The sequence below is a fragment of the Mandrillus leucophaeus genome, unplaced genomic scaffold (assembly GCF_000951045.1).
Source record: "Mandrillus leucophaeus isolate KB7577 unplaced genomic scaffold, Mleu.le_1.0 Scaffold1194, whole genome shotgun sequence".
NCBI lineage: Eukaryota > Metazoa > Chordata > Mammalia > Primates > Cercopithecidae > Mandrillus > Mandrillus leucophaeus.
Window position 1 is genome coordinate 516,250 of NW_012100254.1, and position 26,436 is coordinate 542,685.

At 43.8% G+C, this 26,436-nt stretch overlaps 2 protein-coding genes across 5 annotated transcripts in view; one reads left to right on the top strand and one right to left on the bottom strand.

Annotated features, from left to right (window-relative positions):
• PFKFB2 (6-phosphofructo-2-kinase/fructose-2,6-biphosphatase 2) overlaps nt 1–9,552 on the bottom strand; it is a 47,112-nt gene extending 37,560 nt beyond the window's left edge. The window contains exons 1-2 of the mRNA XM_011966987.1: nt 9,498–9,552; nt 1,073–1,116 (exon numbers count right to left, since the gene is read on the bottom strand). The gene's annotated coding sequence lies outside the window, so the exon portion shown is untranslated. The remainder of the gene's footprint in view (nt 1–1,072; nt 1,117–9,497) is intronic.
• Nucleotides 9,553–11,206: 1,654 nt separating this feature from the next.
• On the top strand, nt 11,207–24,496 carry LOC105529759 (chromosome unknown open reading frame, human C1orf116). 4 transcript variants are annotated; one of them, XM_011967008.1, is made up of 4 exons: nt 11,207–11,261; nt 16,277–16,462; nt 18,889–19,066; nt 19,523–24,496. In XM_011967008.1, exons 2-4 carry the CDS (start codon nt 16,358–16,360, stop codon nt 21,073–21,075), a joined length of 1,836 nt encoding a protein of 611 aa, XP_011822398.1. In that variant the 5' UTR covers nt 11,207–11,261; nt 16,277–16,357; the 3' UTR covers nt 21,076–24,496. The 4 variants fall into 4 exon arrangements, with proteins under 4 accessions (XP_011822398.1, XP_011822405.1, XP_011822392.1 ...); XM_011967002.1 differs by having other exon boundaries at nt 11,221–11,389; XM_011967015.1 differs by lacking the exon at nt 16,277–16,462 and having other exon boundaries at nt 11,212–11,389.
• Nucleotides 24,497–26,436: the final 1,940 nt, after the last annotated feature.

Below are 26,436 nucleotides of genomic sequence, written 5' to 3' on the forward strand. Positions count from 1 at the left end.
ATATCTCTGGGGGTCAGCATACATCCAACCTAAGAATAAGTCAAGCCAAACCTCACATTACAAGGTACATAAAGAATTGCTTGGGTTGTGTGATGGAAGCTTATTGAATAATTAATTGTGCCCATAAAGCAATACTTCTCAAAGTTGGTCATCACATTACCTGGGAACTTGTTAGAAATGCAAATGCTCAGAAGGAAATCAGAAATTGGTGAGACCCAACAATCAATTTTAATAAGCCCCCAGGCGATACTAATGCATGATTTAAAAAAAAAAAAAGAAGTTTTGGAATCGTGCCTATCACTATGGTTGTTTAAATGAACCATTAATCAACTTGCAAGAGATCTCTTATGGCTTATACCAGTTTTATGTCCTTAGCCTCATGCAATTCATTTTCACTAACCACTTATAGTCATTAAATTTACAGATAATGTAAAGCCAGAGAAGACTTACAGAACAATGAATGACAATTCAAAAATCTCAACAAGCCAAAAACGCCTAACATTGAATATTCCTAAATGTGAAGTCCTGCCCTTGAGTTCTAAACAATCCATTATGTGAATTCAGCATGAGGGAAAACCTGGCTTTATAGTTGTTTTGACAAAAGATGTAGCAATGGTACTTAATTCTAATTCTGATCCCAATAGAGTGCTATGGCTTAGGTTGCAAAAATAGCTACATCTTAGTACTTGAAAGAGCAGGAAAAGGAAGCAATAGTCTTTTTTTTTTTTTTTTTTTTTGAGACAGAGTGTTGCTGTGTCGCCCAGACTGGAGTGCTGTGGGGCGATCTCGGCTCACTGCAAACTCCACCTCCTGGGTTCACACCATTTTCCAGCCTCAGCCTCCCAAGTCGCTGGGACTACAGGCGCCCGCCACCACACCCAGCTAATTTTTTGTATTTTTAGTAGAGACGGGGTTTCACCATGTTAGCCAGGATGGTCTTGATCTCCTGACCTCGTGAACCACCCACCTCGGCCTCCCAAAGTGCTGGAATTACAGGTGTGAGCCACCGTGCCCAACCGCAATAGTCTTAATGTTGGTCATGTTGCATTGGAGGTTTGGATGTGGGTTTTACCTGTAAAATGTGGTGAAAAACAGGTTTGATGGCCATCGTGGAGGCTGACGAAATGAGGGGGGAAGAAAAAGAGATTGACATGATAGCTAACTTCAAATTTTGGGAAATGTATAAAAGATGAATTAGATTTATTCTCTGAGGTCCTAGAGGAAAGAACTCAGACTAAAAAAGGATGGGTATTGTTGCAAAATAAACTTACGTTGAAAACCTAACAAGAATGAAAAGGGAAGCTATAATATAAAAAAAAATAGTAATGGAGGTAGTCTTTTGCATAATGAGAAATAGTGCTAGAAGTCATTAGGTCCCTATCATCTTAAAAAAAAAATCTGTTTTACAGATGTTGGGGAGAATGTGGGGAAATAGGGACGTTTTACACTGTTGGTGGGAGTGTAAACTAGTTCAACGATTGTGGGATACAGTGTGGCAATTCTTCAAGGATCTAGAACTAGAAATACCATTTGACCAACAATCCCATTACTGGGTATATACCAAAAGGATTTAAATCATTCTACTATAAAGACACATGCACACATGTTTATTGCAGTACTATTCACAATAGCAAAGACTTGGAACCAACCCAAATGCCCATCAATGATAGATTGGATAAAGAAATGTGGCACATGTACACCATGGAATACTATGCAGCCATAAAAAAGAATGAGTTCATGTCCTTTGCAGGGACATGGATGAAGCTGGAAACTATCATTCTCAGCAAACTAACACAAGAACAGAAAACCAAACACCATGTGTTCTCACTCATAATTGGGAGTTGAACAATGAGAACATATGGCCACAGGAAGGGGAACATCACACACCGGGGCCTGTCAGGGGGTGGGGTGTAAGGGGAGGGATAGCATTAGGAGAAATAACTAATGTAGATGACGGGTTGATAGGTGCAGCAAACCACCATGGCACGTGTATACCTATGTAACAAAATTGCACATTCTGCACATGTATCCCAGAACTTAAAGTATAATTTAAAAAAATATATATCTGGCCAGGCGCAGTGTCTCACGCCTGTAATCCCAGCTCTTTGGGAGGCCAAGGCAGGTGGATCACAAGGTCAGGAGATCGAGACCATCCTGGCTAATACGGTGAAACCCCATCTCTACTAAAAATACAAAAAATTAGCCGGGTGTGGTGGCGGGTGCCTGTAGTCCTAGCTACTCGGGAGACTGAGGCAGGAGAATGGCGTGCACCCAGGAGGCGGAGCTTGCAATGAGCCGAGATCACCCCACTGCACTCCAGCCTGGGCAACAGAGCGAGATTCCATCTCAGGAAAAAAAAAAAAAAAAAAGCGTTTTAAATGCTAGTTATAACTACAAAAAGAAAAACTTTTTTTCTGTCCTCTTTACCATTCCATTAGAGCTTAGAAAAAGAGTGACTTGTGCTCTTAGTTATGTGGCGAAGGCTACAAAGCAGGACTTACGTATTTGGCAAAGTGTATAATTACTGGATGGGTAAGTATCTATGCTTATCTTACATCTCTAAGCCTGAATGAGACATTCAAGAACAGAAAAGCAGGCATTTCAAATATATTTTCTATTTTGTTTTGACTTGGATTATCTTTGTCTCTATTTTGTTTATAAATTTTGAGGATGTTTACCAGATGAAAACAAGGCACAAACATATTCCCCTAAGCTCACTGAAACTTTTATGATTTCCTCATAAAATGAATTCAAGAATTCCTAAGAAACTATTAATAGCTCTCAGAGAATGAATAGCCTTCTCTCTCTTTGCTTTAGCAGCTGCCACTCTTTTAACTTCTCTGCCCTTCTGACCTCCTAGAATTCCTTCCTTACACGAAGTGAAGTTTTCTCATCTTATTCCTGTGGCATTTCTCTGTATTCAATTGGAGGACTTCATTAGTGAATCCTGAGGTATTGGAGTAGATGTCATAATGACTTGGCCGTGTTCTAAAACCCTAAAGATGGCCCTGTTAAATCATACATTAAGCCAAAAAGCTATTAATCTGGAGTTGTTTGCAGTTGTTGCTGACTCAGGAGTCAGGTTTGAAATCAATACTGAAGTTAAGTACAAAATGTAGACAAAATTATTCTCAATAACCCTTACCTATCTCACAGAGTGCATAGACATCACCATAACTTACGTAAGTCCAGCACAGCTAGTCCCCACGCCAGTGTTGGAAGAGTTCATTCTCACTCCTGTGGTGCAACTCTCTGAGGTCCCAACCTGCAGTGAGCGTGGCTCACTAGAGCACATTCATTGGTGGACCCTGAACTCCAATGCCTGTTCTCCTTGTTATCTTAAGCTGTCAGAAGTACCACTCAGCCTCTCAGCATCTCAGCCACTCATTTTGGAATAGACAAATGTCTCCAGAGGAAAAGTGGCTGGCCTCAAATGTTGGACACAACACACCAGATCTCTGTCCTCACCTTGATCCAGGCCTGTGTCCTTAGTGCTGGCCAAATTCTTCACTATCTTTTTGGCTCTCCATTGCAAACGGCAGGAGAGTTTGTCTGAATTACCCAGTCCAGCATTCCTGGAAGTCGAAGTCATCAGCAGCACCTTTCCTATGATAATCAATAAACAACTACCATAAAATTGTGGGGTTTTTTTTTTAAAAAAAAGATGTAATCTTGGAAATATCAGGTATGAAACAAATGAGGTAATAATTTTTCTATCAACAATGGAGGAAAGAAGGGTTTAGTAAGAATTTGTCAGGGTTTATTTAGAACTGTCCAATAGGAAAAGGCACTTTATCAAGTAACCGTGAATATTTTTCTAACACAGTTCATTTCCATTCTGTTGGATATTTATATTGAATTAAATAGAAATGTCCTTTTTATGGAATAATAATCTATTTTTAGAGTCTATTATGTAGGACATTTCATAAAATTACTCTTCCTAATTATGGACAAAATTTTACAGTTGCTGGAATTCCAAACTTTCTTCCACTATGACTTAACTGTTTTGTATTGGGGTTGATAACTCTTTCTCTAACGAGTTTTATTGGATTGAGTTACTTCTCCCAGAGCATTAATATGATGGAGTAAATTGATCAATTTGAGTTTTTAAACCTACAAAACTAAGGAGCAGATTTTGCATTATGTTGACATACTGCCAAAGTCACCCTCTCATTAGGTTCATCCTTTAACATCCAAAGATCTAGCCTTATTTTTCTTACTCTTACAAAGAAGACCAAGAAAATGATCTTGAATTTGTATAGGAAAAGCTAAGGTAATAATTTATCTCTGAAAAGTGTTAAATGGTTTAACAAATCCTTATTGAGCTTTTACTTATTGCAAAATATGGTGTCAAATACCTCAAGATTGAGATAATATTAATTCATTGAACATTTTTGAATGCTAATGTCATGCCAGGAACTTCTCTAGGTGGTGGGTATAATTTGGAGGCGAAAAAAAAAACAACACTACAAAGAAATAAAAATGCAAGTGCTATAAGATCCTTTTGGCCGGGAGCAGTGGCTCAAGCCTGTAATCCCAGCACTTCGGGAGGCCGAGACGGGTGGATCTCGAGGTCAGGAGATCGAGACCATGCTGGCTAACACGGTGAAACCCCATCTCTACTAAAAGATACAAAAAATTAGCCGGGCAAGGTGGCGGGCGCCTATAGTCCCAGCTACTAGGGAGGCTGAGGCAGGAGAATGGCGTGAACCCGAGAGGCGGAGCTTGCAGTGAGCTGAGATCCGGCCACTGCACTCCAACCTGGGCGACAGAGCGAGACTCCATCCTCAAAAAAAAAAAAAAAAGATCCTTTTGTAGTTCATAAGTGTGATGATGGGGGTTTTGCACTTATGTGTGGGATGTGATGACTCCCACACATGTGGGAATTATTTTAGGAGAAAGGTCAAAATGACGATGCAGGAGAGAAGGTTGCAGGGATAGAGCTGGTGAGATGAGATTCAGAGCACACGTGGATGACGGGGTTTTATAGGAAAAACGTTTTGCTGTTGTTGTACCAACAGAGAAAAAGAAGAAAATGGTGCAAAGGAAGGTAGGTTTGTAAATTTGGGGATGCGAATGTGGCATTCCTGCCTTTTGACTACTGTTGTCTTACTGAAGCTTTCAAAATTGGTGACAAAGTTGTTATATCAAAATGGAGTGAAAGAGATGTGGACAGTTATGGAGAGAGAAAAAGAGTGGTCTCAGAAAATGGGAAATCCAGCTTCCTAGAGGAAAGTAGTAATTGTCTGCAGTATAGAGTACCCATTTGAGGTTGTTACTCATGAATTTATAGCGGTACCAATCTGCCTGTTATGTGATCAACATAAAGATGTTAGTGACTCCAAGGAATCCAGTAACACCAAATCAAAAGCAACAGCAGGAAATGCTGATATGTGGAGTTGACCATTAAAGGTGACATTTCTGGGAACCAAGAAACCAGCAGGTAGGAGACAAGTGGTTACAGTCTATTCAGTCTGCCTTGCTTAGAGCTGTTGGCATGTGATATAGTGTGAATGTTCTGTCCCCTCCAAATCTCATGTTGAAATGTGACCTCCAAAGTTGGAGGTGGACCTAGTGGGAGGTGTTTGGGTCATGGGAACAAATCCCTCATGAATGTCTTGGTGCTGTCCTTTTGTAATGGGTAAGTTCTAAGTTCTCACATGAGATCATGCCCAGCCATACCTCTTTTCTGTATAAATTACTAGGTCTCAGACATTCCTTTACAGCAATGCAAATGGACTAACACACTATGTGGTAAGTGTATGTTCCATGGCCCTGTCTACTGTTAATAATGAGTCATTATAGCAAATAAAAGAAATATTAATAAATGTATACAGCATATGCATGTTAACACTTCCTTCCTCTTTCTTGCTCCCTCTTTCACCGTGTGACACTGCCGGCTCTCCCTTTGCCTTCTGTTATGTAAGCTCCCTGAGACTCTCACCAGAAGCTTAGCAGATGCTGGCACCATGCTTGTACAGTCTGCAGAACCATGAGCAAAAAAATCTCTTTTCTTTTTTTGTTTTTTTTTAAAGACAGGGTCTTGCTCTGTCACCAAGGCTGGAGCGCAGTGGCACAATCATGGCTCACTGCAGCCTTGATCTCCCAGTCTCAAGCCATCCTTTCACCTCAACCCCATGAGTAGCTGGGACTACAGGCACGCACCATCATGCCTGGCTAATTTTTGTACTTTTAGTAGAGACAGGGTTTTGTCATGTTGCCCAGGCTGGTCTCGAACTCCTGAGCTCAAGCAATCCCCCTGCCTTGGCCATCCAAAGTGCTGGAATTTTAGGCATGAGCCACCATGCCCAGCCAAACCTCTTTTCTTTATAAATTACTAGGTCTCAGGTATTCCTTTATAGCAATGCAAATTGACTAACATACCATGTGGTTAAGTGTGTATTCCATGGCCCTGTCTACTGTTAATAATGAGTCATTATAGCAAATAAAATAAATATTAATAAATGTATACTGAGTATGCATTTCATGCAAATTTAATGAAGAATGTTCCAAGAAATAACAAATTTGGAAAGCAAAAAATAAAAAATTAGATTGGGAATTTCAACAAGTGATTCTGTGTAGAGCTGTTGGGAGCTTCCTAGGAGATCCAAACAGAATCTAATAAAGTTACCTGACATTTCCACTATTTGAATATTTGCTATAAGCTACAATCTTTATAAATTCTATTAATCCTGATATTTCTTATTAATTTTTAGATATCCATAATAGTTAGTAAAGAACATGAAGAATGGTAGGAGCATTTTGTTATAAGAAAGATAAAGGAAATCAGTCATCCCATCACTAGATATGTGTTCAATCACTGCAGTGTGAAGCATCATCAACTCAGGGCCTTCATAGGCATCTTAGATTGATAGACATATTCATGACATCAAAAGGTCAAAAGCCTCTGAAAACAATCCTAATGAGCCAATGCTCATTACTTCTAAGAACAACGCAGAGTTTAATAGCATGTCAAAGGACAAGAATCGGGAAAAAACAATACAAGTAAAATTGTAGTAGTAGCAGGATTATCTTTCAGATTGATCATGAAGAATAAACTTTTTAGGGCAAGTTTCTTAAGGAGTTCAGTTGCCAAAGAGTTTATCAGCAGTTTTGACATTAATATATAACTATTACAGTAGAAAAGAAAAGTAATACATAGAAAAAAAATTAGTGCCTTTCATGAATCCGAAATTTACAGGGAGAGAAAGAGGACAGTTATATCCTAGTGGGTTGAACATACAGATGTGTACATTGTGTTAAGAGACTACAGTGAAGCTGCACCTAATATTCTATTCCAAAAGAAGGTCATGCTTAAGCTGAACCCTGAAGGAAGCATAAGACTAAGCCAGGATGCCAAGGGTGGGAAGAGATCCAAGAAGAGTGTACTGCATGGGCAAAGGCCCAGAAGCACAGCAGTTTCAGAAACAGTGGATGTGGCTGTAGTCCAGAATATAAATGAAGATAGGCTAGGAGAAGCATGTAGGGCCAGCTCATGAAGGTCTTTTTGTGTCATAACAGGGACTCTGAAGTTCATCCTGAATGCCATGAAGACCCATCGAAGTATTTTAAGAGGAGGAATGACTACTCAGATGTGTGTCTGTAAAATGGAAGAGGGGTAACAAGTAATTTCTGTAGCCTCCTCCATCTCTAGTGGTCCATGATCTCACTGACAGTGAAAATCTGAACCAGACTAGGGAGGATAAAGAATTGGAAAGAGGTATGAAAGCTATCTCACAGGAGGTATTTGAGAATGACTGTGAAGTATTCTCGAGCCTGGGTGAGAAGAAGTGTGGTGATGCAATTAGCTGGGATGGGGATAGAGGAGAGAGGACATTTGAGGGGTATGGACATGGACAATGTAACTCCAATTTTGAACACATTAAGATTTGGTGTTTCTTGCAGAATTCTCTGATGCTAATTGGTGACCTTAGCCCTCGAACTTTCTTTAGTTCTAGGGAGAAAGGGGCAGCTGAGTCCTCCAAATTTCCATGATAGATGGACTGAAGAAACACTGCTCTCAACAAAGAAAGGAGAAAAAAAATACTCCCTAAAACTACTTAACGATTAAGTGATTTCAGAACTCCTTCATCCAAATTTACTTAAGTACATGCTTTAGTTCTCATCAAATTATTATAGTCTTAACACTAATATCACTTCAGTGAGAACTTGGTGATCTATTTGATGTCCTAATCTGTGCTATCCAGTCCCACATCTTACAGCCAAATTATAGTTACCCTCATCTGAATTCTTCCCTAGCTGTGCTCTCTTTAAAGAAAGCTCTTGTTCCCCCAACCCCTATTTGAGGAATAAAACCTTCTCTTCCCCCAGTATTTTAGAGGTCACACTCAGAGCCCCAGCATATAGTATCACGCCCAAACATGAACGCACTGAGTGCCAAGTGTTTCCTAAGGACGGTGACAGCATATGTTCAAAGTAACTTAATTTTTCCTTTGGAGAGGAAAGGGAAAGGAAGACACTGCTAGGATGTAACTGCAATGTGAATAAATAAGTATCATGAATGGTTAGAATGGAAGTCCACAACTATTTTGCAGAGTCTAACTTTATAAGGGGCCTAAGAGGAAAGTTTGGCCAATGACTGTTTGTGGTATATTTCAGTTTTGAAATGACGTGTGTGTGTGTGTGCACATGTGCGTGTGTGCACACTTACATGTGCACTTAGGGGGAAGGGAGGTGCCTCAGTGGGGAGGTTGTACTCAGAAAGGAAATCATAAACTAGCCTCTGACAGTCAAAGAGATGACCTGACCACAACAGCATATGCAAGAATGGAGAAGGAGGGAACAGATGAATCAGGAGAGCTGGGCTGTAATTAGTTTTCACAGAGTCTGGTCATCAAACAGGCATTTACATACTAAGAGCAATGACACACATACCCCCTCAAATGATGACCGATATCAACCAGGAAGCCTTATTGTTTCAGGCTTTTGACTGACTTAGGAAATCCTTCCTTTTCTGTAGTCCAGGCCTCCTTTCCAATTATCTTGGAATGTTAGAGACTTGGTACGTTTCTAAGCAAAAATAAAACAAAGCAAAAACAATATGAATTCCAGGGAAAACATTTAAGTACATGGAGAATGGGAAACAGAAAATTTGAGATAGTGATTTATTTCAGCTAGAACATATGTGTGTTTGCGGGGAAGGGAGGCTCAAGGCTTGTAAGTAACTTCGACTATGATGTTTATGTTTTATTTCCTGAACTGGGTGTTAGGTACAGTTGTGTTTGTTATGCCAGGGTATCTGAAATATTTCATAATTTACAAAAAGAAAACGTTTTTGAGAGGAAAGAGAGGAAAAGAAAGATGATTTTGTCTATGTCCCTGCTTCTACCTGGTAAAAGACAGGGGTTCCTCCTAGTTATCCTAATTTTATTATAACTGAAAAACTGTCTGTTCACAAATAAGACTGCCTACTGTCCTCTTGGAAGTTAATTCTCATAAGTCAATTCATTTTTTTAGCAAATGTTCAAATCACACACCTATGGAGCTGGATCAACTTCATTGACTTCATCCATGGGTGTGACTCTGGTTGCATGGAACTGCTGATTTGGAGATGTCCTTCCTGTTTTGTTAGTATTATGACATCATACATGTTTGAATGACACACCCGGGAGAGAGGTCATAGCCTGAAGTGCTCATTCAGCTGTGATATCCATAGGCTGCTGACAGGGGACTGGGTTATCCCAAGCTTCCTCCAACCTCCTTCCTATCCATTAGTCCTGCTCCACCTCATCTTTACCTTGGCCCCAGATCACTGTGCTTTTTATTTCCTATCCAACCGTGATCACAGAAAGAGAAAAGATGAAAGCCATGTGTCGTCTTGTTATAAAACATATTAATAGCTTTAAGTAGGAAATGAAATGTAAAAGGACGAATCTAATTGCTAGAATTACACTTGCAAATTATCTGTGTATTTCATGATTTCCACTTGAGATTCTCTCCAAAACAGAGGCAGATTGGCATTATGCTGATTCATGGCAATCTTGATGTTATATTGCCTGAATTAAAATCCCCACCCTGCCTCTTCCTAGCTACATGGCCTTGAAAAAGTTTTTTAACTTCCCTGTAAAATTTAGATATTAATAAATGTCTACTTTTTTAAGTTAAAGACTAAAGAATAAGGTACATGAAAACGCTCAGCACAATACCTAGCAAATAGCAAGAACCTAATAAATTTTGGCAATTATTGTGTACATTGATTTTAAATTTTCTCCCTGCCCTTTTAATGCTAGTAAGTGGAATACCTCAAATCCTGATAGGTGTCAAGGATAACCAACCTCTAGGAAAAACCAGCTTCCAGTCAAAAATCATATCTGATAAGAGTGGTCTCTGTACTTGGAGGGAGATTTCTTCCCAAAAGCAGTAGGTTCTTCTACCTACTCTCTTCTCCCTACAAGTGCCAACTGTCAGTCCACGAAAGGAGGTAGGAGTTGCTAAACTGGTTAGAAGTTTGTTTTGTTTTTATTTCATAATATGTATTGCCACCTTCCATGAACAACTAAAAGAGAGCAGAGGACCAAATGACAGAGTGCATGCTCTCCCCTTTCAAGCTGTCCAGTCACTCTTCCATCAGGATAGGGACCTCTCAGGGGATGAATGGTTTTATTTCCCCAGAAATAAATTAGGCCAAGGAGATTGTTGTCAAGCACTGGGGCGAGACTGGCCCAACTACAGCAACCCTAGCCTTGGGACACCCTCCTAAGTGGACATGAATGGAATTGCCAGACTTATGAGCTAGGAGTAGGCTTGGGGAAGAAAGTGACTTTCAACAGCTAGAAAAGCTAGCAGCAAAACTGACCACAAATGAGTTTAGCTTAGATAATTCAGGGGAAAACTAATCTCCTAGTGGAAGAAGGTAGTTCTAGATGAAAAACCTATTTCACGTAGACCTATGGAAAAGCACACTGCCCAGAGGACTGTCTGCGTTCCTTTATATCAACATTAAATATATATACTATCTCTGCCTGCTCCCTCCCTGCCACCTGTCCTTCCAGTCTCAGCCCAAACCAGCTCCTCCTCCTTCCAGCCCTCCTTTTTTAAAGAGCTCTTTATTAGCTCTAAACAGGGAAGGGGAGGGCAGGAGATGATTGGCTAAGAGGGAGCAGCACCACCCTGCTCATTCCCCTCCCATTCCCTCCCTGAGGAAACAGCTGGAATGAGAGGTAGGGAGGGGAGCCTAGGATTGGCTGAGTCAGTGGCAGGGTGGGGGCCAGGCAGCACAGATGAAGCATTTACCTGTCTAGGTAAGTCAGGAGGAGGTCAAAAGGAGAAGAAAACAGTAGGAGGCAGGGGAAGCAGCCTCTGTCTCCGTCTCTGCCCTTTGAAATAAAAGGGTATTTCTTTCCTGTCTTCAGCCCCCAACCCAGTGGAGGTGAGTTAATCACTAACCAACTACTGCTTATCCTGCAGCAAGAGGAAGGGGTTTCATGGGAAATCAGAACTACAGGGGAAGGAAGGTGTCCCTCTATACCCAAGCTAGGGAGCTTTCCTACCTGTTCCCCAATTCTCCGAGTTCATTCTGGGATCAGATCAGGTTGGTAGTGACTTGAGATTGTAGTATTTTTGTGGAGACCGGGGCTGGGAGGACCTTCTTTTTCATTTACCTCCTTAGGTTGGATAGGCATATTGTGCAAACAACACGAAAAAGAAAATAGATTTGTTTTGGAAATTTCCATCTCTGAACAATTGAAATTGAGTTGTGATTTTGGAAAATAACAGTTGAAATAGAGGGAGTCAAAACGGGGGAGAGTATCTTGGTTTTCCATTGCGATTATAACCGGAAATTCTCCCGTGGCTTTACCAACTCGGTGTCGATCTTTGTTTAAATAATGGGTGCAGTGTGTGTGTGTGTGTTTGATCATGCTCGTTTGATAATGGAGCTCTCTGTGGACAGGTGTGTTAGGCATGAGCTGCACTAGGTTGTTTGTAAAGGGATATGAGGTTTGGGCATGTGGGGAAAACTTCAACTCCAGCTACCAGCTCATCTTTGGAAAACCCATGGATAATCTAGCTGCAAAGTCAAGTTTATTTGGGTTCTACTCAATTAACTTTCTGACTCTGCCTGTTAATAGATGCAGAGACTGGCAAACAGAAAGCTACTTGGCTGTGCTGGGCCTCACCTACATGAATATTTCGCAGCTGCATGTCAAGTCTAGTTAGAGTTCCAAGTGGGGCTCAGGCCAAGGTAGTGTGGCAGAGTCCACAGACAGAGAAGCAGACCAGGGTGGTGGCTTTGTTTTGTTTTCCTGCAGGTGTCCAAGTTGGCAGTTTGTGTGGCAGATTTACCTGCAGAAGGAAGGCAGATGTAGGAGTCAAGTCAGAGTAGCAAGTCGCCTCTCCATTATCCATCTTGGGGGGTTTAACCCTTTGGTCCCTAACTTTGACTCTTTCCTTCCTGCTGCAGAGAAGAGGGAAGTGGGAAGACCTCAGTGCCAGGCTCAAGGGTCTGGCACACACAGTCCTGAGTGAATATATGGGTTTTCCAGTCCTGGCAACTGGAGATTCAGACTTGAGCTTACCTCACACCACAGAGCCAGCACCCCACACTCACTGACTGAGGGCTGCCCTAGATGGTGAACTTAGGAGTAAAGACCACCAGCAGTGTCTAACAAAGCTCTCCTATGCAGAGAGTATTTTTACCTGCTCCTTGCCTCAAATCCACTGGTGAAAAGGAAGATGATAATGTTGCCTAAACACATACAGAAACTTGCCCATGTGCTCATGGAGACGGATATGCACATTGTGCAAGTTTTATCTTTCTGATATTTTTCTTAGGATAGTTTCCAGCCCAAGGCACATCTCTGGGTAGTCAACAAGAAGCAGAGACACCTGGATTGAAAGATAGGAAACCTCTTTGACTAGTAGGCAGAGAGGCAGAGCTCTTGGAGGACATGTGGGTGAGTTCGTTGGAGAAGGAGGATGAGAGAGACCTGGGTCTGATTAGAAGGTGCAGACAAGCCAACCTGGAACGGAGCTGGAGCCCTCTCTCCACCCCACCCTCTCCAGATGCCAGAACTTCACCTGGTCTTTATTCCCTCTCCTCCAAGACTTGGCAGTATTTAGTATTTTAGTCAGTGGAGTAGTTAATATTTAATTCAGGATGGATGGCCCTGACTATTTAAGTGCTACATATTTCTTAACCCATTCCCTCCTCCCATTAAGTTCCCAAAGAGGTCAAGGGTTAAAAGATACCAAACTCTCACCTTGAGTGTTTTGTTTGTTTCTCAGTCCTCTTATCAGGGTTTCGATGGCTGCCCTGAGACAGCCCCCATCGTTCAAGGTTGTGAAGTCGGTGAAAGGAAATGCAGCTTTCACCTTTCAGATTTTTTAGGTCAGAACACTAGGTATGGAGATGAGGTGACAGCACCTCACTCAGCTTTGGTTTCAGGTTCAGACTCCTCTCTGCAGGGAGTATGTCATCCCTAAAGACATGATTTTCCTTGGCAGTTGGTGTCATTTCTTTACTGTGGAAATAGCTGCTGTTGGGGCAATACACCGGCCTGGAAGTATAAAGCTGAAGCAGATCATTTGCAGGGTTTAAGGTATGAAGTAGAAGAAGGGGGTCTTAAAGCTTTTAGTATTTTAGTCAGGGGTGACTAGTAACCATTCTCAGGGGCATGCCCCTCTTGCATCCAGATAGTCCCTGAGATGCCCCGTGGAGGGCTGTCCTGTATATGCAAGTATAGGTCATTTCCTGTGTCCCTTAGGAAGGGCTAGTGGTAAGAGCCATAACTTTCTTACCTGTAAAATGGAGAAAATGTCAGATCCTGCCTATGTTTCCAGTTTATGCTGAAGATCTAATTAGCATATCTGAGAGCACTTTGCAAGCTATGGCATGCTGTGTTCTTGTGAAGCAGTGCTTTTCCTACCACTTTTATCTCTTCCAGCTACTTGAAGGTATCCTAGGTTCTGAAACAAAAGTGTGATAGGCTTCGCTGGTAGGAAAGAGAGACTAGAAAACCTCTGTAAAGTCTAAAGCATACTTAGAAGCACAAGGGTAGTAATTTTCTCTGAAAGTAAGAGGCATCATCTGCTCACCCATTCATAGAGAATATTATGCTAATTACAGTGAGTCACTTTAAATATTTACTGCCCTGATTTTATAGAGAAGAAAATTGGAGCCCAAAACTAGACCCTTAGATCTACACTGACTTTTCGACAATGCCTTCGTCTTATACGGTTTTGTACCACTAGCGCCTATTATTAGGTGCTCACAAATGTTAGTTTAACTGAAAACATTGCCCAAATTTCACTGAGCCATATATTATCCAGGAAATTAAATATTTAAGAAAAAGCTCACAGTAATAGGTTAGAAACCAAGAGGAAGCCTTCCAAAAGCTCAACCCAATAGACCCTAGAACAGATGGCAAGTTCATTCATTCAGCATTTTTTGAGTGTTTTCTGTGTACCTAGACTCACAGAGACGGATATCCTTTGCTACAGTGGCCTCAGCCCTACAGAATGTTAGGAATGGGTTAGTCCTCCCTGAGCTTGAGCATCATTCATGGAGTGGGTAGCTGAGATGACTGAACTTCACCCACATGGTTTCTCATGTTCCTGTTTCTTTGAGTTTCTGGGTACTGGGGAGCTTAACCTCATGAAGAAACCCTAAGAGCTTCCTCACCCCACGTTTATTTATCATTGGGCTTCTTTGGTGTCTCTGTCCCTCCAGTCCCCTCCTTATCTCCTAGGAGGATCTGGACCCCTATGAACCAGATGTCTGGCTCACTAGGGATCTCTCCTCTTTTCCCCCCACTGTCGTGCCCCTCCCTACCTGCCCCTTTTGAGAGACTCCTCCCAAGCAGAAGAGGAGCTCCATGGGGCTCCATACTTTCCAGCTCTATAGGGCTGGAAGGCTGACTCACCCAACCCAGCCCAAACCTGACTTTGGCACTGGAAGTGATTATTACCGGAGGCCAAGAGGACATCTGCCCTGGCATCCAAAGCCCAAGCCTCCAGATCTCAAATAGATCACGTTTTCTTCTAGGACATTTTACCTAGTGTTGGGAGGGTTGGAAAGATGAAAGAAAATACAGGATGGCATTAAAGGGAAAACATGGATTTGAATCAGACAAACTTTATTCTAATTCTGGCTCTCCTCCAACTCTCTGTTTGATCTTGGAACAGTCTTTTCATCCTAATTCTTTTAGAATTTCATTTTAACAGCAGACTCACTTCTGGCCTGCCATCTCCAATGGAGTATTTCCCACAAACAGTCACATCAAAATTCTTGGGACTTTCAGAGGGAAGATGGCACTGCCTTCCTTTGCTACTACTTTTGTTACAATGATATTGAACCTTTTTTCCCCTAAGGAATTGGAGTTGGGAGGAAGCTACATGGGACATTTCTCTTGTTCATTTGACACGGGCTCGGGAATCTCATTGGGAATATGTGCAACAACAGAGGCACTGGAAAGAAAGAAATTCACTAGAAAGAAAATAGGTTTGTGTCAACCACTGCAGCTGCCCTGTTTATGCCTCTAGGCTAGGGAGTTAAAGATGGACATCGTAGTGGTGGTTGTGATGATGTTGATGACATTGACTATGATAGCAGGTGACAATTTGCACCGTGCAAAGTGTTTTACATGGTCTCACAATAACCCCATGAGGTAGGTATTATTAAGGGACCTGTTTCTTCTCTCAAGTCTACAGTCTCCCGTTAAACCAAAACCCTTCTTTTCTGAGCTCCTCTTTCTCTTGTTTCAATTTAGTTTGATCCTAGATAGATCTTGTCTTTTTCTTGTTACAAGAGCAATAATAGTTAATTATTGACTCATGAGGTCTTAGGGTATTTACTACCAACTAAACTGTGCTAACTGTCCTCTCATTTAATCCTCATACTAATATTATTTAATCAGGAAAAACAGACTCAGAGTAATTTGCCTCAAGTCACATAACTGTAAACGGCTAAACTGGGATTTGAGCCCAGACCCAACTAACTCCAGAACTCAAGCTATTGACCCCTGTAATATTTATTGCTTATAGTAATGAAAATGTAGGTTAAGCTCCTTGGTTCAGAGAAAAATGTAAGAGAAGTAGTAGAAGCTTCTTTCTGACTAGACTCCCTCTCCACCACCTAAGTCTGTCCTTCTGCATGTATTTGAGCCAGCTCCAGGGTCCTTCCATGCAGGCTGGGGGTTTCACGCCCCTCTTCCAGCTCTCTGCTTGCTTGGTGTCCTTCCCGCCATGCCACCCAGGGCCTGGGCAGAGCCTTGCCGAAGTCTTGGCTCACATGTGGCTTTGATTCTTCTCTTTTCAGGCCCAGCTTGGGACATTGTTCACTTCCCCTCGCTTCCCCTCTGGGAGCCCCCTTTGCCACCCCTGCAACTTGTTTTGGGCGATGCCCGAGAGGGAGCTGTGGCCAGCGGGGCCTGGCTCAGAACCCGTGACCCGTGTCGGCAGCTGTGACAGCATGATGAGCAGCACCTCCACCCGCTCTGGATCTGTACGTAATACTCTCCCTCCCGCAACCTGGTCTGCTCTCTGCACACCTGCCCTGCCCTGCCCTGCCCTGTTCTTTCCTGCCACCCATCCTGGCTCACTACACCTTCTCTTTCATTGTTGGGGAGTGAATCACAATACCAGTGGGTGCTTTCTGCCTGAGTCAGCCCTGGCTCTATAGAGAATAGGATGGGACGACCTTAGAGATCAATTGGGCAAATGAGACTTTTTCCCCCAGTTTTCATTAGGTTGGGGGTTGGATTGAGCAGAAAGAGTAGGCCTGTAATCTGAGGTCATGGTGGAAACCAAAACGTAGATTCTCGTAGCACGTGGATTATTGAAGTTCTCTGCAATGAGCAGCATTACTTTAGTCTCTTACAAAGATCAAAGTAAATAGGTAATTAGGAGTCTAGGTTCTGGAACCAAACAGATCTAAGTTCTCTACTTATAAGCTGTATGACCTTGGGCAAATCACTTAATTTCTCTAAGCTTTAACCTCCTCTGTTTTCAAATGCGATAGTGTTCATATCTAATTCAATTTGTGGGGAGTAAATGAGATACAAGTAAAGCACCTATCATATGCCTCCATGTAGAAAAGTATCAGCCTTTCTAGGAGCAGAGACTGAGAATCTTCCAAAGTCACTGTGTTTAGCTACTTGTGAGTGGCAATTAATAAACTGTAATTTTTCTGGGCATGAATTTGAATCTCAGTTGTTGTAAGGTTGGTGTGAAAGAGTAAATCTGTGCTGCATCCAGACACAAACATTTGTTGTTCATGCTTGTCACATACATAAGAATCCTGGAGAATTTATGATTTTTGCATTATATCCTATAGAAGTATTTGAAAATTTAAGGATTTTAAGGGTGTCTACTGAATATCAAGGCTGTTTAAGACAACCAATGGATTTTGATATGTAAAAATGGAGTAGAGAAAGAAACACACATGCACAAATCCAAAGTGCAGACAATCAGACAAACTTCATTTTGACCCTAGATAATGGGTCTGTGGAGAAGTCTTTCTATGTCTGTTAGACTGAGGCCAATGTGAATAGTCACATACCATTGGACACAGAATGTGACAGGGATTAAAGGTTTTCAGAGTGAATCATTCATGAAGGAGAAACTAAGAGTCAGCTTATCCTTGGCAAGGCTATTTTAGAAGTAAAAGGACCATAAAGATATTTTTCTTCAAGAAACTCTTGGAGTCAGCTTCAGAGCTTCCAGGGGTTATATTTGGGGCTTCCTTTCACATGTAGGCCCACATCAGTCAACAGACAGGTGGCTCTTTAAGGGGCAGAGGCAACTGGAAGGGTTATTCCGCAACCCTCTCCCCTCCTTCCAGGATATTTTTAGAGCTGTCTCAAAATCTTTCCTGGCCATCTGAGTGGGCCTGAAGAATGTACAACTCTGAAGTGTCCCAAATATTAGGAAAAGGGGTGGAGGTGCCAAGAAAAGACTCAGCCCAAATTTCTTATATTCTAATTTGCCGTTTTGTTTTCCCTTCAACTTCCTCTGTGGAAGAGCAACTGTTCCAGCAACCTTCTAGCCCCGTACAACATAGACAGTAACTGTCTGAGATGACCGTTATTTTCTTCCAAAAACCTCTATGTACCCCCTCATAATGGATATGATCTACTTTCAGATCTACTTAACATTTAATACTAAGCTGCTTTTCCCTCCTCCCATACCATCTAGTTTTTCCACCAACCTCCCCCTTTAAGTTAATATTTGCTTTAGAAATGCACACTTATTTTAATATTAGCCAGAGCCAAATGCCATCACGAAAGTAAATGTACAAGGGGAAAAAGTCCCGTATGGAATGCATTTCAAAGTCAACTACAAATCATTTAGTACATTTATCTGTGGCCAGTCATGCCACAGTTCCTACTGGCCTGGCAGCTTATAGCTGGCTGCATTTCCTGCTTTTCCTCATACTGTCCTTGACATACCAGATCAAGTATGCAGAAGTACTTTTAAAAGTTAAAAGCAATACCACTGAAGTTTCAGGTCAAATGGTTATGTTTGGAGCTCCTTCTTATTTGGAGCTAAATCAGAGGTGCCCAAAGTGAAATGTTTGACAAAGGCTGTCAAACATTGGAACTTGGGACTGCTTCTAATCTGTGCCCCTAAGCATTCCAGCCAGGACTAAGCAAAAGAAAGGCCCCTGCCATGTGCCTGCCCAGCTCCAGAGCTGGGTGCTAGTGGGCCAACCTCCGGACACACTCTGCGCTCCCTGGTGCCTACAGTTTCAGGAGGCAACTCCAGCAGCTTTGCAGAGTAGCAGGAGGGAAAGGTTTCCAGCTCTTCAACATTCCTTCCCCTTCGCAGGGTGGTTCTCAGGCCCCGCCAGTTTCTGCGGAGGGAGCGCTTTCTCACAGCTCTCTCTCCCTCTCCTGTTCTCGCCCTTCCCCGTCCCCCTGCCCCCAACAGAGTGATAGCAGCTACGACTTCCTGTCCGCTGAAGAGAAGGAGTGTCTGCTCTTCCTGGAGGAGACCATTGGCTCGTTGGACACGGAGGCTGACAGCGGACTGTCCACTGACGAGTCTGAGCCAGCCACAACTCCCAGAGGTTTCCGAGCACTGCCCATAACCCAGCCCACTCCCCCGGGTAAGGCAGACCCTCTGGGGTAGAACTCCAGCAGAGGAGGGAGTCAGGGAGGGCTGGGTGGTTGGCTCTGGAGAGACTGAGTCAGTCTAGGGAGCTAATCTGGGTGACACAGAGGACAAGGGTAAGAGAGATAAGGAGAGGGAAGGGCTCCCCAGCTGCAGTGGGAAGCACCTCGAGGCCCTCGTTAGACAGTGTGGAGAGCCAGTGGTGCTTAGGCTCAGCAGAAAGGAAACAAAACAACACACAAGTGTGGCCATGAGTGTGGGGCCGCATGTCCCAGGGTGTGAGGAGCATTTTACTCCTGAGGACAGTCCCTCTAGTATTGGGGCTGCAGTTTTGTGTTGTTTCATTTAGCAAATATTTATTAACAATTAGTTAGCCCCTCCCTGGAGCTAGAGCTCTGCAGCAGGGCCCTCACGTCTGTTCACTCTTTTATGTTCTTTCTGACCCTCACAGGAGGTCCAGAGGAGACCATCACTCAGCAAGGACGAGCGCCACGGACAGTGACTGAGTCCAGCTCATCCCATCCTCCTGAGCCCCAGGGCCTAGGCCTCAGGTCTGGCTCCTACAGCCTCCCCAGGAATATCCACATTGCCAGAAGCCAGAACTTCAGGAAAAGCACCACCCAGGCTAACAGTCACACCCCTGGAGAAGCGGGGAGGCTTGTGCCAGAGCCTGAGAAAGAACAGGTCAGCCAGAGCAACCAACCCAGTCAGGCACCTGCCAACCCCCAGGAGGCTGCCCTTGACTTGGACGTGGTGCTCATCCCTCCACCAGAAGCTTTTCGGGACACCCAGCCAGAGCAGTGTAGGGAAGCCAGCCTGCCCGAGGGGCCAGGACAGCAGGGCCACACACCCCAGCTCCACACACCATCCAGCTCCCACGAAAGAGAGCAGACTGCTTCAGAGGCCATGTCCCAAAAAGCCAAGGAAACAGGTTCAACTGGGTACACACAACAATCCCGGCCTCCTCCTGCAGTGTTGCCTCAGAAAGCAAGAGCTGAAGATGTTCGCCTCCCATCAGGGGAGGACCCAAACAGCCGACTAGCTCCTCTCACAACCCCTAAGCCCCGGAAGCTGCCACCTAATATTGTTCTGAAGAGCAGCCGAAGCAGTTTCCACAGTGATCCCCAGCACTGGCTGTCCCGCCACACCGAGGCTGCCCCTGGAGATTCTGGCCTGGTCTCCTCTTCACTGCAGGAGCAGAGAAAAGCACGTAGAGAAGCTCTAGAGAAGCTGGGGCTACCCCAGGATCAAGATGAGCCTGGACTCCACTTCAGTAAGCCCACCAGCTCCATCAGACCCAAGGAGACACGTGCCCAGCGTCCGTCCCCAGCTCCAGATCTGGCTCAGCCTGCAGCTCCAGCCCAGGCCTCAGCAGCTATTCCTGCTGCTGGGAAGGCTCTGGCTCAAGCTCCGGCTCCAGCTCCAGGTCAAGCTCAGGGAGCTTTGACAATGAAGTCTCCAGCTCCAGGCAATGTCGCAGCTACCAAAACTATGCCAATTCCTATCCCTAAAGCCCCAAGGGCAAACAGTCCCCTGACTCCACCAAAGTCAGACTCAGGGCTGACTCCGCCAAGGCCAGAGTCAGGGCTGACTCTCCAGGAGAGCAACACCCCTGGCCTGAGACAGATGAACTTCAAGTCCAACACTCTGGAGCGCTCAGGCGTGGGACTAAGCAACTACCTTTCAGCTGAGAAAGACGCCAGCCCCAAAACCAGCACTTCTCTGGGAAAGGACTCCTTCTTGGACAAGATCTCGCCCAGCGTCTTGCGTAATTCTCGGCCCCGCCCGGCCTCCTTGGGCACGGGGAAAGACTTTGCAGGTATCCAGGTAGGCAAGCTGGCTGACCTGGAGCAGGAGCAGAGCTCCAAGCGCCTGTCCTACCAAGGACAGAGCCGTGACAAACTTCCTCGGCCCCCGTGTGTCAGTGTCAAGATCTCCCCAAAAGGTGTCCCCAATGAACACAGAAGGGAGGCCCTGAAGAAGCTGGGACTGTTGAAGGAGTAGACTCTGCCACCAGTGCGGACTTTGTCCTGGCTGAACAAGAAGAGACACATGCTCCACTTGGGAGCCTTTGCCACCGCACAACTGAGGGCTCAAGATGAACGGGAGGGAGAGATTTGAGTCCAAGCATACATTTATATTCAGAGTGTTGTGCCGTTGAGTGCCCACATGGATCATTTCGAAGGTGATCTCCACAAGAGGGGGTGTGTGCATGTGTGTTTGGTGTGTAGGGGGGGTGCTGGATACATCACTGAAACTATTTATATAACACAATGAGTCACTGTTCAGAATTTTGCTCTTGTTAGAGGTTTTCTTAGATTGGGTAGAGTCCAGCCTAGCCAGAGCTGAGTGAAGGGGCTGGCCATGCCTGAGAAGAAAAGTCAAATGAGACAATGGACATGTCCATGACTTGAAAAAAGTTACATCCAGCAAATGCAGGGTCATGTGAAATATGGGCCTCCTGGAATCCCTACAGTGGATGGAGACTGGCTCATACCTTGCCAGATCCCTCTCTCAGTTCTGGACAAGGCCTGGGCTAAGCAGAGCTGATTCGTTATCTCTTCACCCACTGCCCTCTCAGTATCACCAGTCTCAAAGACAGGCTACATCCCTGTAACCCAACCTCTTGGTTGACTGATAGCAGAACAGCTCGTTTTGGTCTGAGAAGGCAGGATAAGTGACCACGTGTTTATGCCACTACCTCCACCAGGGAGAGTCCTTCTCCACAGGCTTGATAAATTCAATCACTGACTGTGCTGTGGTCCCTGACTCTGCTACTCCTGTTCTTCCTGCTTTCCTGCTCCCTATCTCAGTCTGCACTGACCCCAGGGCTGGGCTGACATCAAGGTGGGAGCCCAGCCCATGGGCTTTATAAACACCCAAGAACCGTTTCAGATCTTCTCTGTGCTGATGCAGGTAGTTTTAAATTTTTCTCAGTTCCAGTGATAGAAAACACACACAATACAACCTCTGCCAGTCTTAATAGAATATCAGAGGTAAGAGGGGCCTCAGAGAAGTTCTGACCCAGTGCTGCTGGGGAAGGGAAGTGACTCACCCTGGGTCAGCCTGCCATCTGGGGAAAGAGCTGAGGTTCTTACCCTCGTTGCATTCTGCCACCTCTCCTTAGTCAGTGCTCTTGTACATCCACACAGCACCCTCAGGACCCATAGTCACCACCAAAGACTCAACCCTAAGGCCCTTCAAGATCTCAAAGTGTCTTCTGAAGCATCAGAGATTAAATATTGTTCAAACTAATAGTTATTGCTGTGGCTTTTAATTTTATATTTGGAAGATAGCTATATGGTAACTCATCATTAACCAGAACACCTCTCCCCTCAAATTCCCTGACCAAGTGGTGCAGCTTGAGCAGATGCCGAAAGAGGGTATTATGGGTGGGCGGTGTGGGCTTGCAAATACAAGCTTGGGGGTGAGACATGGCCAGACATGACTCCTGCTTCCCCTTAGGAAGTAAATCTTACTTATAGGCTGTGAACTGCGTGGAGTCCAGGATGCCCAGATGTGAGGGGTAGATAAAGGGAATGCTGTTGGAAAGGCGCCTTTTAAGGCTGCTGAGAATTTCTAGGCTGTGTCCTGATGGACACAGCACCATCAAAGTCCAGAATTTCTGAAAATGGTGACAAGGTTAAGGTAAGGACAACAAATACTTCACCCTGTCATGGTATGTGGGGTGTGGGTGTGGCGGTTTCTATGTACATTTGCTTATACACACACATCCAAAAGCCTGTGCCTCATTCCTGGCCATGGGTGAGGACTTAGTCTGTCATGGCTGATGGGGGCTCCCACAACTGGTCAAGTTATGTCTTATTATACACCCCCAGAAAGAGAGAAAATTGCCTTCTGGAGGACTGATTCCGCATGCTGTATTCAGCTGAGTTGATTTATCTGTCTATTTCAACTCAAAAGCTGAAGAATGATCACCTTATTCGGTATTCATTAATTTCCTTGATTAATAGGGAAACTTGGGAATAGCTATAAAGTAAAACTTGGGTGGAACCTGGGCCCTGGCATCACACAAGAGTGATTAAGATGGTCAAGGTCATCAGGAGTACAACCTATTATATTCCCACACCCTGAGAAAGGTCATTTCTCTCCCACACATGACAAAGTCACAGACAACCTGTACCTGCCACTTGGCATCCTCATCCTAGTAACATGGGCATTTCTCTAGTTTTCCTAATCTGAGTTTCCCTTCCCTTGTTATTTAAAGATACCGTGCTTCTCCACATCCTCATCCTTCAAAGAGTATATTTTGCTCTAAGGATAGTCTTTGGGATTCAAGAACAGAATGATAAATCCAAACTTGGTCATTCTCATTTTGAAGAGATGCAAGAGGGCCCAGTGAGGACATCCGCCTCCCTGAAAGTGGTGCTAGACCCAGCTGAGGTCATTGTATCTATCCTCTTGTATTCACATAGGGTTGCTCTTCATTCAGTATGAATTGATGAAGAGGGAGGTAAGAGTAGGGTCAGAGTTATTCTTATCTCTTTTCACAGAATTGTGGGTGGAGGTTTGTAAAAGCCATTCATTTGGTTTTCAAAACCAAAGCAACAGCTCCACTTCCACTTGGCCTTAGATCTCTGCTATACCCTGCCATAGCCTTGATGCCACTGGGCACAAGCCACCTGCCACGTACAGGAGTGGCCTCTCCCAGCCTGGCATGGGAGGGGGGTCTGTGCCCTCAGATGCACTGACAGCTGCTCTTCTGAATTACCACACCTGTGCTACCCTGGGAACTCTGCACTCTGACTCCGTGGGATAGGCCATCTCACACAGAGGTCAAAGGATGAGCCCACTCACTCATATGTGCCTTCTTCCACAGTGGGAAGCGTGATCTGGCAGGGGCCACCTTGTAGGCTGGGGGTGGGCTGGTGAGTGAATGTTGACGTTTATTTCATGGAGAAAGGGGAGGTGAAAGGTTGGAGAGCAGGTCCCCATCAATGTTCTGAGTTCTAGCTGGAGGTGTAGATTGAAGAGTCTACATGGTCTGTGAGTGTGTGAGATGAACCCTTCCATCCTTTGATGCCTGGTTGTATGTGTAGGCTAAGAAGGACCCTCTTGTCAGTGTGCAAAGCTGTAATCTCATGGACTAGATGAGAGGGGGCCGAGGGAATGGACAGGAGAAGTCGTGCAGAATCTAAGCAGGAATGCAGATAGAATACATCTAGGCCGTTTTCCCCAGGAGAGTGATGATGGAGCATATAGATGTGGCTCAAATTCAGCCTCCATCACTTACCAATCAGGAACCCTGGCGGTATCACTTTAACTTTCTGAACTTCAGTCTTCACCTATAAGATGGGGAAAACAATACCATCCTTTCAAGATTGCTGAGATAAATAAGTGATATAAAACATGTAAAGCTCAGTTCTGGACACAGTGTAGCTACTCAATAAATGATACTATTACCTTCTGGGTCTTATTTTTTTCTTCTCAAAGGAGGTGAATGTAGGGAGGGTTGGATGCCAAGGGCTGTCCCAACCCACTTCTGAGAGAAAGATAGAGTCTGCTGCACATAAAACTTATAGCACAACCAGGCTTCGGCACAGCCTCCAGGTGACTCAGCTTCACCCACGCCAGGCTTCCTGGAGTTTGAAAAGACAGCAATTGGCATGGATGTAATGTGTGTGTTCTGGTGCAGCCTGAACCAACTGTTTCCAGCTTTCATATCCTCAAACCCAACTTCTTTATCATGAGTCTCTTACTGCCCACGACCATAGAGCTTACTTCTTTTTGCTTCCTCTTACTTTCTTTTGCTGTGTGGCTCAGAGAATTATATGCTGTTCTACAGTTATTTATTTTTAAAATGAAGGTAAAAAAATAAGCATTTAACAGGAGGAAACTCCTCAGAAAGAAATAAAAGCTAGAAAAGATTTTAAAATTCCTTTTTTTCTTTTAAATAGCACATTCTTTTAAATTCGTTCATCTCTGGAATGAATCAGGCATTAGTTATCAGGAAGCAAGAAGTGCATTGGATGAGGTCTCTAAATCTCTTTAGGTATGGGGACCTGTGAATTGCTGGAATCATGACCACTGTCATAATCATCACTGACTGTTAGCATACACACGTGGTAAAAACAGATTACACTCTAATTCCAGGCTGTCATTCTCTCTTACTCATTACCTAGTTGGATTGTTGTCCTTATCACCACTTGCCACGTATCCAGAGTTCAAAATCACGTGAAACAGGCAGGGGCCTGGACCAGGTGAGCTTTAGTGGGTCACTTCATCTCACTCTCAACATGAGGGACTTGGTCTTTCTCCTAGATCCATGCTAGCCCTGAAATGTATGTTTCGGTAAACCCAAACAAGTTAGTTAGGAAGATCAACACCTGCCAAAAATAATCAAAATATAATCTAAAATAAACTAAACTTCAAAGAACTTGAGAACTTCAAGGAAACTTTTAGGTTCTGTAATTCAACCTCCCACCTAAAGAGGAATTATCTCTATAGTTGGAGATACATATATTTCTCTCTCTCATCTATCTATCTGTCTATCTATCTATCTATATTTATGATCAGAAATACACACACACACATATATATATGTAGGACCAGAAAGAAGGGAGGTTCAGTTTGGGGCATACTGAGTTTGAGGTTGCTGTGGAACTTCTAAGTTGACATGGCCCCTGGCATGTCAACTTAGACATCTATCTATATCTATATCTATATCTATATCTATATCTATATCTATATCTATCTCCAACTATCTAAATATAGAGAGATATATGGTCAGAAATATGGATGGATAGATGGATGGAGGCTTAATGGATGGATGGATGAGTGGATAGATGGAAGAAGACAGAAAAGGAGGGAAGAGGAGGGGAGGGAAGAGAGATTGAGAATGTACAGTGGCCAAGAGCATAGGTTCAGGAGCCAGACTGCCGGGGTCTCTGCACTTCAGTTTCCTTTTCAGCAATTACCTTTTTCATCTTTTAACTTTCTTTGTTGTGTGGTTCAGGGAACTTTATACTGCCCTACAGTTACTGTTTATCTTAAAAATGGAGGAAAAACGAACTTAGATTATAACAGGATGGAACCCTGTAAAGTAAGGCAATAATAATACTTACCCCTTGCAGTTGTTATGAAAATAGAATCAAATGAGATACTACATATAAACAAAACCACAGCACACTGCTGAATAAATGATATCTATTCATATTATTATCACGTAGATGTGTAATTCAGATGTCAACTGGGACCCGCATGAGGACTGGTTCATCTTAGCCTGCACCTAGATTCCTCAGAACTGAAAGAGTCAAAGCACTTCTCCAGTTTTAAGAGCCTCCTACAGTTCTGTCCTATCTGCATCTGTGTGTGCTGCTTTGGAGTCTCCCCACACCTGCCTCC